The sequence below is a fragment of the Canis lupus genome, chromosome 16 (assembly GCF_003254725.2).
Source record: "Canis lupus dingo isolate Sandy chromosome 16, ASM325472v2, whole genome shotgun sequence".
Taxonomy (NCBI): domain Eukaryota; kingdom Metazoa; phylum Chordata; class Mammalia; order Carnivora; family Canidae; genus Canis; species Canis lupus.
This window is the reverse complement of record NC_064258.1, coordinates 37,065,917-37,084,087: the sequence shown is the minus strand read 5'-3', so window position 1 is coordinate 37,084,087 and position 18,171 is coordinate 37,065,917. Positions and strand designations below refer to the sequence as shown.

General features: G+C 42.5%; 1 protein-coding gene across 3 annotated transcripts in view; it reads right to left on the bottom strand.

Moving 5' to 3' along the window:
* Positions 1–18,171, bottom strand: part of PRAG1 (PEAK1 related, kinase-activating pseudokinase 1) — a 58,316-nt gene that overhangs the window by 18,941 nt on the left and 21,204 nt on the right. For all 3 annotated transcript variants that reach the window (XM_035700249.2, XM_035700250.2, XM_025477789.3), the window contains one exon: positions 1,893–2,050. In XM_035700249.2, the coding sequence (XP_035556142.2) occupies positions 1,893–2,050 (158 nt within the window). The remainder of the gene's footprint in view (positions 1–1,892; positions 2,051–18,171) is intronic.

Genomic DNA, 18,171 nt, shown 5'->3' with positions numbered 1-18,171 from the left:
TACAAAAGGAGGGTGGAGAAAGAAAGCATGGTCCGGGTTACAGAGCCATAAGCAGGAGCAGCAGCTAGAAATGGTTCACTCTAAGGACCCAGAGTCTGGTAACAAGGTAGATATTTTTTGTTGATCTAGCAATCTAAATTTGGAAGTGCATTTCCATTGAATGACAGGCTCATGATAAAAGGAGAACCATAAAATAGATTTTTTAAAATTAGAAAACATCTGAGTAAGCCATCACCATTGTATCTATAAATCCCCAGTGGCTCCGTATTTCCCACTTCCACACATTGGTTTTCAGAGCTTTGTATAATCATCTAGCCTCTATCTTATACCAACTTCTAGTCCCATCTTCCCCCTGCCTGCTTCCACAAAAGTGCGTCAAGTGGTCCTACCTTTCCCCCAGAATGTACTGCTAACCCTGTGCCTTTGTTCCTCCTTTGTCATTTCTGTAACCTGCAAAGCCCTTTCCTCCCTCGAACTCCTTAATTCTAACCACACTTGCGAAGAGCTGAAGTGCCATCTTCTGTAAACGTCTTCCCTCTACCTTTCCACAGCCCTCATTGGCTCCTCTCTCTTCCGGAAGCCTTGATAAACACTCATGTTCTGGGAAGCCCAATCTCCTAGATTAGACCAGCCACCCAGAGGGCACGTGTTTCAGTCCTATCTTCCTAGCTAGACCTGAAGAGTCCTGAGAGCAAACATCATTATTTGCTGGTACTGACTAGTCAAGTGCCCAGACAATTAAGTAGAGTTCCCATTGACATGAGCTAGCTGGTGGCCATGGGACTCCACTCTACACTGCTCCCTCAGCATTGGTCATAATCCCCAAGATAGCAGGTCAGGGCATAGGGTCCAACGGTTTATGCACCTAGCCCAACCCCCTGTGGAATAATCCACCTCACAGAATTTTTGCACAATTGGATGGCAAAAGAAGGAAGCCCAAAGATGTAGCCTCTTTGGCTACATCCCCCCCCCGCCAAATCAAGACTAAGAGATTTCCTGTTTTTAAGTCTGAGCTATCAGAAATTTCCCATAAGAACAGACCACAGACTCACAGAACATATGCTCTAGACTTAGCAGTACTCATATTTCCAATGGAAATATGTCAGTGATTGTGATTTTATGATGGAAGCCTCGATGCCAAAACTACCTACTGGGAAGAAATATTTCCACAGGAGTGAGAAAGGGCGTCACGTTAGCACATGTTGAAACCTAACATGCTAAAGCGAGTATAAGAGACACACAGGAGAGGACACACAAGCACACAAAGAATGTTGAAATGGTGAGAGGTTTTAATACTACCCATTACAACTGCAGAAACACAAGAGCGTGCTCAGAAATGTGCTCTGTCAAGACGTACCCACCTATAACGCCTTAGAGCTTCATCCAGGGAGTGGGATGGATGGTAACCTAATGAAAACTCCATGCTTTAATCCAACAAACATTTATGTAAGCACCTGCTGTGTCTAAGGAAGTGTGTACGTGTACGCACATGTATGTGCACTCATGCACACGAAGGAGCGAAGGAGATGAGGGAGAAGCAGAGAGAAAGAAACACGGAGGCTGAGAACTTGTGGTTGGCATGCACCTAATCCCCCAAGAACCAATCCCGAGGACAGAAATGCAGACCAGACCTACACATAAATGGCTCATCAGCCCAGGAATCAGTGAATGCATGGTGTGTAAGTGGAAAGAGCAGCACAGCATGAGGTACCTTGTCACCTATCCAACAGGGAATTAACGCCAACTGCTCCTGGGTGGAGTCTACCTTATGGGGAAAGCAGAACCAAGATAGTAGGTCTAGCTCGGCCATTCCAAATCTGGGCAGTGTGGCCAGGACTGGCCTTCCAGACTCAGGAGAATCTAAGCCTCCCCGTCAAGGTCAAGTCTGTTACCTCCATCACTGCAGGTCCTGGAGTCTGAGGCCAGACTGTCCGTGGAACCCGTGGTGAAGTTGACGTGGACGCCCCTGCAGGGAGGGCTGAGGCTCTCTGCAGAGCCCTGGCTCACTTTTTCCAAATCAGAGCTGCTCTTGTTCATCTTCAAAAGGTGCCTGGGAAAGATAAGAACAAACAATAAAAGCAATTAATTTGGTTTCTATTCAAAAACCAGGTGATGGGTCATGAATCCACTATGCTCCTGCAGCTGAACAGTGCCAGGAAGTTTTGAAAAAAAAGGATTTTGGGACGAGAGAACGGGCACTCCTTTGAAACCTTATGCACATGAATAGTGGGAGATTTCTCAAATGTGGTTAGGAGGAGTGAGTCTTCGTAAATGTAGACAAATGTCAAAATCCGGATTTGGGATGAACTGCCTTCATATTCTGACCCTGTTGGCCAAAACATTTATGTCGCCTATTATATTATCTCTACAAAGAAAAACTCGAACATTATCATACAAGTCAATGCAGAGAGATATACAGAGCTTGGGTAGCTTTTTTAAGATCACAGGACACAGGAAGTGCAAATTAGGACTAAAAAGGTGGGATTTCTTTTTGTCTGGTACTCTCTTGACAGAGCTTCAAAGGGTATAGGTTGTTCCTTGGAATTAAGGAAAACTTTATATCAATTTAACCAGATTTTAGTGCAATACTCAGAAACATGTTAACATAACTCTTCTTCCTCAAGTACAGAATCTGCCCTTAGGCTTTCTATGAAACCTTTTGTTGCATCTCTGAGACACCATTCCCAACATATCAGGGACCGGAATACCAAGTTCAAGAGAAAAATAACTTGCCTTGGCGAAAACAATGCCATTATCAGATAGAGCGGTTAGCTTATTGATTTCTCCTTCCCTTTTTCCAAGGACTACATGAATATTCACTCTGACCTGACATTTTCACCACACAGTGAGGCAGACCACAATCAATCTAGCTCTCTCCCTGCTGGTGGTAACCCAGATTTGTCTGAACTGATGCTTCCTTGATGACATTCCTGTTCCCACTACAGCAGATCTATACCTCAATATCTGTTGTAGGAAATACACAATGCAGTATTGATTTGGCATCAGAACCGCCTTATTTAATGCACATGACCTTACAGTCAAGAATTTATCGATTGTTCTTTGTGTTCAATATTGCCAGGTCCCGTATCGGTCTTCAGTCATGGGGATCCCTTGCTTATTGCCAGAAAAGTTTCCAGAAAGTTTGTTAGCTACCATGAAGACACTCTTCAGGAACACGTACTTCTCCTCACCCCCAATTCTTAGAACCACATTAAAGACTATGTTACAGCTGCCAAATGGAAGTTGTGACAGTGATGGCAAGGTTACGATTAATACTCTTCCTCACTTTTTAATGTCACTGTAGAGCTCTGGGAAACATCAGATCCGTAGGAAGTGCCATGGTAGTAGATTATCTTTATTTTACCCTCGGGCAAAGTAAAATCATAGAAAGTTTTGTAAAACTATTTTTAGTCTCATCAGATCCATCAATCATGGCTTTCACAGGTGAAGCCTAGATATACAGTTGTGAGTAATGGACAACTCCTTGGTCCAGAGAGAAGCCAGCTCTGTGGCAGTGCAACTCCCCAAACCCCTCCAAAGTGGCCTCCGGTGTCTCTTGGTCCTCAGACCTGGAAAACTGCCATGGGAGAAATTCCAGCACCCGAGCTGCTAAGCTGGCAAAGCTCCCACTCTACAACCTAGAAAAACACTGAAAGAAGTGTATACAAATATATTAAACTAAAAAATACATAAATATGTATATGTGTCAGTATACACACGCGTGCGCGCGCACACACACACACACACACACAGACACCTTGGATACATGTCCTTGAGCAATATTCAAATCACTAGTAGTGAATGAATGGCTAAGTCAATTTAGTGAGGCACGGCAGTTTACCAGTAGTTTATTTTAACAAAACATAGTGCTAGGTGACCAGAAAATATGCAAATATTATAGTAAGGATTTTTGAAACATTATTTTGTGAAACTTTTGTTTCAGCTGTGTGCTTGTTGGATCAGGATAGTAAATATATTCCTTATTGTGGATCATTGTTTAAAAACAAGGCTAAAAATCATTGCTCAAGAATAGAGGTCAGCAAACATTTCCTTAAAGGGGTCAGATGGGTAGATATTTTCAATTTTAGGCTTGTGGATCACATGGTCTCTTTACAGTTATTCAACTCTGCTGTTGGAGCAGGAAAGCAGTAACAGACTACATGTAAATGAATGGGCATGTTTTCTAACAAAACTGTACTTACAAAGATGACCACACTGCATAGATGGTAGATTACTGACCCCTGATCTAAATCAGCTTTGTCCAATAAAAGTCACATATGAATGCATAGTTTAAACTTTTGTAGCCAAATTATAGGTGAAATTATTGTAATATATTTTATTTAACAAAATATATAAAAATATTGTCATCTCAATAGGCAATGAGTATAAAAATCATTAATGAGATCTTTTACATTTTTTTTCATTCTAAGTCTTTAAAGTCTGGTGTGTATTTTACACTTACAGCACAATGCAATTTAGACTAGCCACATTTTAAGCTACTGGCTACTCTACTATACAGTGAAGATCTAAAAAAACTCATACATGTACAAGGCTCTTCATGATGTTACTAATAGCAAAAACAGAATCAGAAACAGTCCGGTGTCCATCAATAAAATAATGGATACATTGTAGTATAGTCTTATAATGGAATGATATAGAATTAAAAAATAAATGAACTTGATTTTAATGTACCAATATTGAAATGATTCTTAAATGTTGAATGTTAAAAGTAACTTGCTGCAAATTAAAAATTGCAATGAGCTCCCACCAGTCAGGATAAAAAAGATAAGAAATAATAAATGTTAGAGAGGATATGGAGAAAAAGGAACCCTCATGCACTGCTGGTGGAAACTAGTGCAGCCATTGTGGAAAAGAGTATGGAGGTTCCTCAAAAAATTAAAAATAGAAATACCATATGATCCAGTAATTCTACTTCTGGGTATTTACCTGAAAACAAAAACAGCAACAACAACAACACTCTGAAAAGATACATGCACCCCTATGTTTATTGCAGTATTATTTACAATGGCCAAGATAAGGAAGCAACCAAAGTGTCCACAGGAGGATAAACAGATAAAGGAGAGGTGGTACATATATTCAATGGAATATTACTCAATCTTAAAAAAGAATGAGAACTTGCCTTTTGTAACAACATAGATGTACTCAGAGGGCATCAGGCTAAATGAAATTAGAGAAAGACAAAAATACATGATGATCCCACTTATATGTGGAATCTAAAAAAAAAAAAAATGAACAAACAAAAACCAGGGAAAAATGGACTCGTAAAAACAAAGAACAAAAAGAACAAACTAGTGGTTGTCAGAGGGGAAGAAAGCAAGGGGACAGATGAAATAGGTGAAGGGGATTAAGACGTACAAATTTCCAGTTATAAAATAAATAAATCACAGGGATGAAAAGTACAGTAGAGGGAATACAGTCAATCATATTGTAATAACTTTGTATGGTGACAGATGGTAACTACACCTCATGGTGAGCATTCATAATGTATGTAATTGCCAAATCACTATATTGGTACACCTGAAACTAATATAATATTGTATGGCACCTATACTTCAATTTAAGAAAAAGGAACGGGATCCCTGGGTGGGTCAGTAGTTTAGCACCTGCCTTCGGCCCAGGGCCTGATCCTGGAGTCCCAGAATCAAGTTCCGCATCGGGCTCCCTGCATGGAGCCTGCTTCTCCCTCTGCCTGTGTCTCTGCCTCTCTCTCTCTCTCTCTGTGTCTCTCATGAATAAATAAATAAAATCTTTAAAAAGATAAAAATAAAATAAAATAAAAGGAACATGCAAAAGTCTCAAGTGCAGTGTGATACCATTTAAATAATATTTAAAAATATATAACGATGCTATAATTTTTTGTTTATCATGTATATGTAGTAAAATAGGAATAAGACTCATCAACTTCAAGATAGTGAATACTCTGGGTAGCAATGGGAAACTGAAACACAAACTAGATAAGATGTGATCTGCCACAGTACCTATAATGTTTTCTTTTTAAAAATCTAAAAGGGCAAAATGTGAATAATACTTGAAAAATCTTTGTGGAGGACACGTGATTTAAATTATCCTTTGAACTTCACTGTATGCTTGAAATATATGATACATTGAAAATGAACATTTCTAGAAGGAAAGAAAATCACTAGGGCCTACATGATCTCAGAGATGGACACAGTCGTTGACCTGCCGCCAAGCCTCTGAAAGGCAAGGGATGGGATGACCCAGCAGGATTTCCAGCAGGCCCCACAGCAGGACAGGCAGATACATTCAGTGAAGGTTAGTAATACCAGAGACTAGCCTTATATATGGAAAAAGTTATTTCTCAGACCTAACGTCTCTTCTGAGACTTCAGAAATTGGTTCTTCCAAATCTAGTCACTATGAGGGAGAAGTCACAAGTTTTGAACTCACCAAGTGAATGCAGACAAAATTAGATTATTCTTGTGGTTGCAGGATAAGCTTTCTATAGCGAGCATGTGCGTGTGTTATGTATAGGGGAGTGGGGAGCCTCCAAAAGTAGACCTCGGTAAATCTCAGTATTCAAGTACAGGTAGAATTTTTATGTTTTCCTGACTTCTGGGAATATTACTGTTTCTCTACTAAAAAGGCTCAAGAAGCCCAGGCTCCCACCAGGTAACAAAAGCCTGATAGGCATTTGGAATGTTCTGGTGTAAATGGGAGGGAAGGGGTAACCCTTTCTGGTAACAGTGAAATCTTGGGCGTGATGACTCCTTTATATGAATTGCATCAAAGATGCAATTGAAAAGCCTGTGTAACGCGCACTCTTAGAGAATTGCCATTTTAAGTAAGGAATGAGCAAAACTACCTCAGATTTCAAAATGAAAGGGGAAGCCTGCCATCAAAGCAGAGACTGACAATCAAGTTGTTTTTGTGGGCTCCATCTAGACATGTGATAGATTTCTTAAGCAACCCCAGAAAAGGCTCAGGATTCCAAAGGTGACTTTTCTGAGCCCTGTTGGGATTGTTTTGTCAGACCTGGCCAAATGACCATCCAAGTGCACCCCAACGATGCACAGCAAGACGCTACTGATTGTTTTTCAAGGCACTTTCCCCTCATTAAGGATAGTTTGCTCTGTCTCTTTCATAAAACTGGAGCAAACCATCTAGAAGATGCAATCTGATGTCCTGTAATTTAAGGAAGTGGCTTCAACAGGCCGAAACCACACACTCCCCTCTTTCCTCTCTGGGTGGTGAATATTCTTATCAGCTGCAGGGAGAGCATGGCCTGCACAGATGTCTTTGCTCATGCAGCGTGATAAACGACTTGTTCTTCCTCAGACTTCCTTCCCTGCCTCCCCTTGATTAGACATAGTCACAGGAGAGGAGGATGAAATACATGGCCAGTGGCTCCTCTCTTTTGAGACTGGGCCCTGCAGCTGCCGCCCGGTGTTTTGCAGAATGGCTTTTCCCCCTATTGTCCCGAGAGAAAGCAGCCCTGCCAGAGTTTATTCCACACTGTATTGGTAGAAAGCTGGAAAAAATAATCCAGGCGGAAGAACCATCTGCCAGACTTCCTCATTCATAGGAACAAGACTCATCTAAAAATACCCCCGAGCTCTCAGAATGTCCGAAATTCTTAACGGATGCCCAGCCCCAGCGTGCGGCCCGAGCCTCACGGGGCTGCCAGCAGCCTCCTGGGACCACACAGCTTGGACAGGGTGACGGAGGCAAAGGCTCATTGCCACTGCCCTCACTGGTGTCTAGTTCACAATGCATTTGGCCGAGAGCTTTGCACCTCCGGAGCAGAAGCTAGGAAAACCCAAAGCAACACCAGTGCGCAATTTCAGACGCGGACTCACGACCCTAGTATGCAGGCGTGCCAGACCTTCGGGTCGGCCAAGTTCACCGCTAAGCTGGGTGATGACTTGGAGAAGACCTCCCAGCTAGTGCTGAAAGCACAAACAGGTTAGAAGAGCCTATGCACTTTTTTTTTTTTTTTTTTAGATTGCCCAGAAGAGAAAACAGACTAGTTTGGGATGCAAATAAGTCAAGTCATGCCTAAATCAAAGAATGAGAACCTCTTACCATCCTAGACTCTGGCCGGGCTGCCGTCCTCATGGGCATGGCCTCCCAGAGCCTGGGGACCCGCTGGGCCCGTGGCTGCGGGGTCCCATGGAGCAGCCCTGAGGAGGGTGGCCAGCTTCGGTGGCGGTGGCGGTGGCGGTGGCAGGAGTGCCTTGTCAGCCAGCTGTGAATTCACCGCTCAGAGCTCTCCCCTCAGTTCCTCTCTGACTTTTCTATAAAATGCACTTCCTGCAAAAGCGCACGAAAACAGGGACGGCTCTGCCTCTGACCTGTAGCCTTCAGTCTCCAATTGTCTTGGGCTCCAAGGTTAGCAGCGATTCAAACACACTCTAGGACACAGTCGGTCTCACCCCACTCATTCTCTACTGTGTAGCCACGTTCTAAGGTCAAAATCATTAAATGATTCAAACTGAAATACTGAACTTGCTGGGTGCATAAAACCACCTCATTTTTTTTTTCTTAATCTTATGCTTCTTTACCTGCAGTGTGTCCCCTGTCCTGTCTATCCTCGATACCATTCCCAGGTTTTTCAAGAAATAAATCTGGACTGCCTACTCTGTGGCGAGCACTGTGTTAGGTGTTGGGGACACAAAAGAGTGAGGAGAGATGATGCCATCCTTGCTTCAACAAACCTACAACCCAGGAGACAAACACTTATCAAGCTCCTCCAAGAAAGTAGATAGAGGGTTCAATCTATACCTTCAGAATAGATTGGCAGCCTTGGGATCGAGCATCCTGACTCCAGATCTTTCTAAAATAGTGATCTCATTATGATGGTTGACCCTGACAAGCCCTATACAGAACTCTTGTTAAGTATTCTGAACCTCGGCCACCATATCGAATCCTGGGTCCTCCATGGGGACACAAACACACACCTCAGATATTCTTTTGCCAATCTCAATTTCAAACATTTTCCCCCACTGTTTGCATATTAGAACACATGGCTAGACTTCTTGTTTGGGAGAAATAAATTATCACCATTTTGGTTAATAGACTTCTCCTCATAAATCCTTTGCTCCAATTGGGCTCATCTCTCATTGTCCCCAAAAGATTCTGCATTATTGTCCCCTCCTCGTTCTGGCTCTGAGGAAACAACAATCTCTCCCTTTCAAACCTTTATATCCTCAAGACCCAGGGTCAGTATCACTTACCTACAAATCCCTCCCAAACTACTGCAGTCTTTTCTGACTGGCCTGTCTCCTCTAGGACGCACACCGAACCGAGTCTGATTCACATCACTGGGCATTAGGTTATAATCCTGGTTAGATTATTCTAATTGTTTCATGTGAAATAGGCTTGTTACCACGCCCCAATTATAAACTGTTTGAGGAGCTGTGTCATACTCAGAATATACTGGAACACATAGTAATTATTAAATACTTCTTGATTAAGTTTATCTGCTTCTGTTTCAATAATTCAGTGGCATCTGGGAGGATAAATGTTTCCTTTCAGTAAAGAATTACATTCGCCTGGCAAAACTTGCAAAAGACAGGAACACTGAGCAAACACTCCTCAATAAAGCTGGATTCAAAAGCTGAACCTTTATCATATTTACAAAATACAATGGCCCCAAAATATCCTAAATTTGCATAAATCTTGTAGTTAATAAAAAATATTTTAAGAGATGGGTAGAGAAAGGCAGATAACTATGCTGGAAAGGTTTTTATTGTTTTTATCTTTGCTTCTCTTTGATGAAAATGCTAAGGGAGTTACTTTCCGAGTATCTTAGGCTAATAAGTCCAGTCTACTCTGGGGGCATGTTTCCCCACTGATTTATTAGCATGTATAAAGATAGGAAATCAGTTTCATTTTCGGTCAGATGACCACAATGTTCCCCACGGTGCAGGCTTATTAATTTGCATTTGCAGTTAATGCACTAGTGACTTTCACAGCTCTACAAGCTGAAAAACCCTTTGGTTCAACCTGATGATGAATGCAGTCTGCATTCAGTGGAAACCATTTAAAAATAGGAATAAAGCCATACTTACTTTTAAAGATAGGGACGTGCACATGCATGCATTCAGGTCAGTTGTGAGTTTTAGGGAAGGTAAAAATGCTTGAATTGGTCAAATGGAAATTTAAAGGCATTTGCCCGGACTATATACAGATATACTTTGGCACTGAGAGAAACACATGTTTTGACAGGATCGCCTTTCAGGTCTCAAAAATTAATGTTCCTTAATCTGTGGTTCCAGTTGGCATGGTACTTTTTTGTGTACTTTCCTAGAGAAGCTCTGGGCTGCCTGGTGCTGGAGGAAGGCAGACAGAGGTTTGGAGTTACCTGGAGTGAGGAGCTTTGAGCTGAGGCTGAGGACAGGCCAGGAGTTGTTAAGGAGCAGGTAAGAGAGACTCCATCACCAGTGTGCTACACTTTCATATCCAAAATGCTCACCTAAGAACGGAGGCCCCAAGTCCTGGCCTGGAAAGTCAAGGAGGAAGCTCTTTCAGGTGTTCACACGCAGGCAGAAAGTAAGATGAAAAGGAGATGAGGAACAAGTGGACGACCAAGCAACTGCAATCAGCAGAGGGGCACCCCACCACCAGCCCACCCACAGGCCAGCACAGTGCAGGAGGACTTGCAGGAGCCTTTGGGAAGAACAGCCACACAAGCATTTGCAGAACTTCCCAGATGGATTTCAGAGTCCTCTAGGAAGCTTCTTGATGGGGTGGTTAAGGCCATGAACACAGGGGCTCTGCTGCCTGGTTCGGAGCCTGGCTCCACTGCCTATTGGTTGTGTGCCTTGGAAAAGGTACTTCATCTCTGTGCTTCAGCTGCCCATCCAGCTCTTTCCTTTCCTTTCCTTTCCCTTTTTCCTTTCCTTTCTTTCCTTTCCTTTCCTTTCCTTTCCTTTCCTTTCCTTTCCTTTCCTTTCTTTTTTTAAATTTATTTATTCATGAGAGACACAGAGAGAGGCAGAGACATAGGCAGAGGGAGAAGCAAGCTCCCTGTGGGGAGCCCAATGCTGGACTCAATCCCAGGACCTGGGGACCATGACCTGAGCCAAAGGCAGACGCTTGACCACTGAGCCACCCACGTGCCCCTAGCCCATTTCTCCTAATGGGGATACCAACAATACTTTTCTCATGGGGCTATTGGCAAGGTTCATTGAGTTAAAATTTGCTACGTACCAAAAAATGCATCAGGTGTACAGAAAGTGTTACTTATACAGAAAGATGGATGGATGGATGGATGAATGGTGGATGGGTGGATGGATGGATGGAGAGAAGAGACAGAGGGAGGACTTCAGGAGCCTCCAGTAAACTGAGTAATTCTACTACCAGGACAGAAACAGAAAACACTACATGGGTTACAGATTCCACTCTGACACCTCTACTTTTATAATAGAACTTAAAAGAGACTCAAAGGGGCATCTGGGTGGTTCAGTCGGTTGGGTGTCTGACTTCTGCTCAGGTTATGTTCCTGGGGTCCTGGGCTTGGGCTCTGCACTCAAGGAGTAGTCTACTTCTCCCTCCCCGTCTCCCTTTGCCCCACCTTCTGCTTGTGCACTCTCATGTACACTCTCTCTAATAAATAAAATATTTAACAAAAAAAAAGAGAGAGAGAGAGACTCAAAGAAGAAAGTTCATCTGGATAATGCTTTGAAGAAACGTATTATAATAACTAGAACTGATCTGTCCATCAACCAGACCTCAGTGTGAATCTATGATTTGAAACATTGCTAATGTGTAGCATCGCCCCACACTCAGGGCTCACATACTCCACAGCTGACCAGGTTGCTTAGCTCCATCATACACAAATTAAAACACAAAAGAACCTCTTTTATTATATTAGCCTGCCTCCCCCTGTAAGAAAGAACCTCCCACAATTCCTTCCCCCTTCATACCACCTCTCCACCCCCAGTGGAGGACTCTGGTGATTGAGGAAACCAAAGCAATAGCAAATTCGTACTCACCAACTTGGGAATTACTCTCTTCAACTCCTGACCTAGCCTTCTTGGAACTCGTCCACCAATACAATCTGTGCCTGACCAGAATCTTTCTGTTTCTAGACTACTGGTTTTGGCAACGACACTTGCAGAATTATCTTTCCCTCTTTCTCTTGATTCAGCAAATGCTCCCAGTCCACTTTGTGACCCAGTTTCTCAGCCCAACTATTGGCTTAAGAAATCTGTGTGTAATTTATATTAGACGTTGTTCCTATCCTCCTGGCTTGGGAGAGTTGGGATATTTGTAACAAAACCATTAGAAGATCTCTTTCTCCACTCTCTACTCTGGCCCAGTCTGTTGCCTAAAATGGATGTTTTTTTTTTCCCACTCCCAGGTCACCTCGTCAGCCCTCCATTAACTGCTCCTTGACAGCTCCATTTCCCTGGACTCAGCCCCGGCTGAAACCTCCCCCAACCTAGGTAAGGGTTCTTTTCACCCAACTCCAATGTGGCAAAGGTGGGGGGAGGGGTGCTTCCCTACACCACTCATTTCCATCAGCTGGGTGTCCTACCATTCAACTCAGTTCTGATCCTAGTACCCGGAGACAGCATCAGATCCTGCAGGTTAAGGGCTCGGAACCACTAAACTGCCTGCCCTCTGTTGCAGATGACAACTGCAGGTCCACGTCATCACCTGTGCTCCTGACCAACAGGCTATATAGATCCGAGGTTCCAATGACCTCTTCCTCGGGTCTGATTCATTCGTTAGAGCAGTTCAAAGAACCCAGAGAAACACTGCATTAGCAGAATATAACCCAGGAGCAGCCAGATGATAGAGATGCATCGTGCAAGGTGCAGGGAAAGGGTGCCGAGCCTCCATGATCTTGGCAGGGGCACCACTCTGCCCGCATCTCCACAGGTTCACCAACCTCGTAGCTCTCCAAACGCCATCCTTCGGGGTTTTATGGACGCTTCCTGACTGAGGCACAGTTGATTAAATCATTGGCCACTGAAGACTGATTCAACCTCCAACCCCTCACTCCTCCCCAGAGGCTGGGGGGGTGGGGCTGAAAGTTCCAACCCTCTAATCACAGGGTTGATTTCCTGGCAACCAGCCCCCATCCTTAGGTAGGTCCAAAAGTCACCTCATTAACATAATAAAACACACCTTTATGGCTCCTAGGAAATTCTTCACTCAGGAAGCTCCATGGGTTTTAGGAGCTCTGTGCCAGAAACAGGGAGGAAGATCAAACGTTGATTTCTTATTATAAATCACACTGTATCGTACTAGTTAATTCCAAACATTTTCCATCTCCACTCCTGCACCAGGTAGCTCACTGCTTCTTTAGGAAAGTGCATAACCATGCAGCCTGGGGCCACTATTAATTCATGCTTCCTGCCTTCAGCTAGCTTTTTGGGGCTCCCTGGCAATCCTTGCACTTGATCTCCCATCTCAAAGCAGCTATTCCAAACATTCCTCATTCTTCTTGATATTTTTAGTTGCCATCCTTATTTCTTGCACATAAGTCCTCTTTCTCCACGATTCAGTCTTTATGTTCATAGTTACTTCAAGTGCAAGAGGTGAGATCACCTTATGCCTCAATCAATGAAACACCTTCACACTGATCTTCATTATTTTAGCTTTTCCTACATCCCCATCTCTACACTAATTCTCTACTTTCCCGATTGATTTCCCATTTTGGGGTACTCCCTGTATTTCCTTTGATATTTATCTTTGGATTTATCTTTTAAAAAGATAAGGTGTTACTTTATGTGTTTTCAATTTATATCATTACATTGTGTTATAGATCTTGTTCTGTTTCTTAATTATTTGCCTCAATACTAGTTTAAGGTTCATCCATGTTTCTGTATATCCAGCCTATGTCTGACTACTATTAAGTATTTCATTTGATCCTCATGACTTTTTACTTTTCTGTTTTCCTAGACACGAATAGCTGGGCTTGCGCCAACTACCTGCTACTGTGAACAACGTTGTGATGATTTTCGTTGTATATGTTCTCTTACTGAATTCTGTGTTTCTCTGAGGCACACACTGAGGAATGGAGATTGCAGGGGCAAAATGTATTCTTATATTTAATTTTACCCAATAACTCATATTAGCTCCACCTACACCAAGTCCTCAGGATTTAGTGATTAAACAACTGTCAAGACCAAGAAACTTCAGCCTCTGAAATGCAAGAAGAGTCTCTTTCATTACATTTCTCTGTTTTTATAGGAAACATGGACAGGCATTGAAAGTAGAATAAGGAGCAGGATCAAGGGGCTAGATTTAGGATTCGCTGGTCTCTGAATCAGAGACTATTTCTGATTCAAGTTTTGGAGAGGACATGAATATAGAGAAGGCATTTTGAGAAATTTGAAGGGAGGTCACGAAGTAAATGTAACAGATCAGTGAATATTTCTTGTTCTAGTTTTCTTAAACTTGCTCCTTGGGAAACACGCTCTTTCCCCAACTTGCACATCTCTGAAACAGACAGCCTAACTAACTCATCGCCAGTCAGGAAGACTCAGAAAAATTTTGTGTTCTATGTATCATGAAAACAATAGTTTAATTTTTATCTCCTAAATTTAAATTAATAATATTGAATTTTCATTTTTCATTTTCATTTTCAAACTACCTCTCTAAAAAGATTAAGACATACTTCCTGCCCTGACTCCCTCTCTCTCTCCCCCATCGGGGGCATAGAAAACAAATGATATATATCAAAGAGAGTAGGGCTAAGTGAACATACATTATTTAATGGGTAATAGACTTACTGGTAACTCCTACTTATTCAAATACGTATCTCCAAAAAGGTTAGAATTCATAGAATATTCATAATCACTCATTAAGAGAAAATAAAACATGTTGGCATTACAGTCTGAACTTTGAGCCTATAATCAAAGAGAGAACCATAGTCTGCCGAAGATTGCTTAGGACGGCCCGGGCTGTACAGAACGCAGATCCTCTCCCAGTGTACGGAATAGTTCTTGATCATCAATGATTTTGCATTATAGGTGGTAAAGTTTAGATTCCAAACCTGGATTGACAGATAGCTGGCACACGTGCCTACACTCTCCGCTGGCATAACCTGTGGACAGCATTAACTAATCATGGTGAACTTCCCTACAGGAAGGGCACATGGTCTCCCAGTTTTCTACATAGAGCTCCAGGCTGCTACTCCAGCTGATTAGAACTGGTGTGGAGGATGCAACCGAATTGCCCTCATGGTTCAAGACTATGCTGTCACAGGATCTTCCTTTTGGGCTACGCATATTAATAAGAATTATTTTAAGTGACATCCCCATTATGACTAGTTTTAAAATTCCAAGGAATTCTCCCCTTTTTTTCCCTGATCTTCAAGGTCATATTACTTATTAATATATCAATTTATCCCAACTCTTCTTGTATTTATCCAACGTAGTTGTATTTTTTTCATTCACTTTGACTGCCATATGGAGCTCCTCAAAAAGCAGGAGCCATTCTGAAGGGCTTTCTATACTTCAGGAACATACTCCAGGGGTAACACTGCCAATTATTTGCCTAGGTTTTAGACTTCAGATAAGTTTTTATAGCACATGCATAAATGAGCACAAAGTGGCCGAAAACCAAACTCCCAGGAAGTCAGGGGATCATCTGACAGTGATAGGTACTGGACATTAAAATGAGTAAAAAGGGAAGGGTTTTTTAAAGCAGGCTTCAATCTGGAGGTTCCTCTTTTCCCCCAGTGAAGAACAGTTGTTTCTGTGAGTCAGCCTGTTAGAGAAGCACAGAGAGTAACCTAAGGCATTAAGCAAAAGCTCATCGAAGCAGGGAGTTTTACAAACCTGTATGGAAATAGTGTGAACACCCTTCACAACCAACAGTTTTAGGACTGTGCCCAAGAGTCCACATAAAGAAACAGCCTGCACTTCTAGTACAGATGAAGACGGATCTTAAACTCTGAAAGTTACCAGCTGCAGAAAGGGCCACTGACTATTTCTCTGCAGTTGGTCTATCAACCCTGATAAAAGGAAGTCCTTCCCTGAGCACACTGACGATCCTGACATAGTAACAAATTACTTGTACCACAAATAGAGATAATTTTTCACCAGATGGTGAGTTCCACACCCAAAAAGTAGGCTGGCCATTTTAGGAAAAAGTCCCTCTGATTGCTTGATGGGCAGAGAGGGGGCTCGATCATGTGGCCCGCCCTTGTGTTTTCCAACCCACCTGAGAAAGCACGAAAAATCCATTCCCAAGAGAAGTGAAACCACAGCTGGAATTCCTTGTGACTCACTGGTGGGGAGAAAAGTCCTTAGGTGATGACTACCTGAAAGGAGCATTCTTGTGACAAGAGAGGGCTGGCTCCACACTCCTGCTCAGCTTGAAAAATAAAAAAGGGCCAAGTATGAACCTAGTTGCAGAACTTGAAATGTACAATCATTGGAGAGAAATTAATCCATGAAAGGATGCATTGTGTCTATATGCTGTTTGCCCACCTTGAAACATTAGTAATGATTAACTTCAGCTTCTTTTCCTGAAGGTGACAACGTTCTGTTGAGCAAGGCACAGAATTATAATGGGATGTCCAGTGAAAAATCAGGCCAGTATCTGTAGTTCCCCTCTGGGCTTTTCTCCCTCCTAATTCAATAATCCTTTATTGAATACTTACTATGTCCCAGGTACCATGCTAAGGCATCCTGTGGGAAAGTCAAAAAAATATATGAAATGTGGTTCCTGTACTCCTAGGAATTTACAATTTCCTGAGGAGAAACAAATATGGATCCAATTTAACGCAGTGCAAGACATACTGTGTAAACTGCCAAAACAGAGTACGGGGGCGATCCAGAAACCTGGGCTTCAGAAAGATACTGGAAACAAGAATTTAAAACGACTTGTTCCTTTCTCCATGTTTCCTGATGTGCAAAGCATAGTGCTTTTTGGAGGAAGTGAAATAAGCAGGGCATGGTCTCTACCTACAACTTAAACAAGTATTTCTTGAGCATCTATTATGTACCAAATAGGCACCAAACAGGATACTATGCTATTACAGATGACTAAGCTTGCTCCTGACCTTCAAGGAGCACCTGCCTCCCTCCCACCCATCCTGCCTTTTGAAAAATAAATGGTTATCTATATACCTGTATTAAGCTTGATCGTGGATCGGGTCAAAAGACACTTAACGGAAGGACTATTCTTTCACTCCTCCTGGATGCCAAGCTGAACTTACCTCTGTGTTACCCAACAGAATGAGAATGTGCTGAGAATCCTGTTGCTATGATAACCAGTCTCATCAAAAGGAATCAAAACAAGGGGAGAGCCCTTGGTGGTCATATTACACACCTGCTGATTTAATTTATATCCACTCTACCCTCTACCCTTGGAGGCCTTAAGGGGCCTTAAGGGGCCTTAGTCACTGACTTTTTAGCACCTTCTACAGAGCATAATGGAAAGCAGGCAGTTAGTAGACATCTGATGAATTAAAGAAAGTGTCTCTAATCCCTAGCCTTAGCCATGGATGTATGCTCAAAAATGGAGAGAAGTTCCAAAATTGTGGTATAGAATACTGTTCAACTCAGTGATTTTTTTTAAATTACAGAATAGAAATAGAGGAATCAATTTTAATTCTCCCTGGTCCAGACAGCATCATTAGATGTCCAGTGTTTTCAAGTTCTATCCACAAACTCATGAGAAGAGCCAACTATAAATTTGCCCCTGGCAGGGAGCAGAACATAAACTTGCATTGCTGATGTGCTTTGTTTTGTTTGCCAAACTCCTGTGTGTCTATGCGGGAGTGATTTCTCTCCCTGAAGTATCCCCAATATTCATTCTTCCATGGATCAATTCGACCTCTGGCCAACTTATTTCAGCTTTGTCAAAAAGGTTAAACATGGTCAAAGAAGATTCTCGAAGCACACATAGTGCTTTCTAATACAAACTGTGATTTTCAAAATGCCACACAGAAAAGCCCATTATGTGTCAGAACTATGGGATTTCCCAGTAAATTGTTGCCATTGTGCCATAATCCACTGTTGCAGAAATCACCTCAAGAATAAAGCATCTGGAGATTTACTCAGATTGGATATGGAGGCTGGAGATAAATACCAATCTCAATTGCTCTTTTCCCATCCTTGGGGCTCACGCTGAGAGACCATGTTACCAAGAGACCACACAATGAAGTCATTTTGAGTCCTCTGGTTCGCCAAGTGGCCACTTCTGTGGACACAAAAGTGCTCCA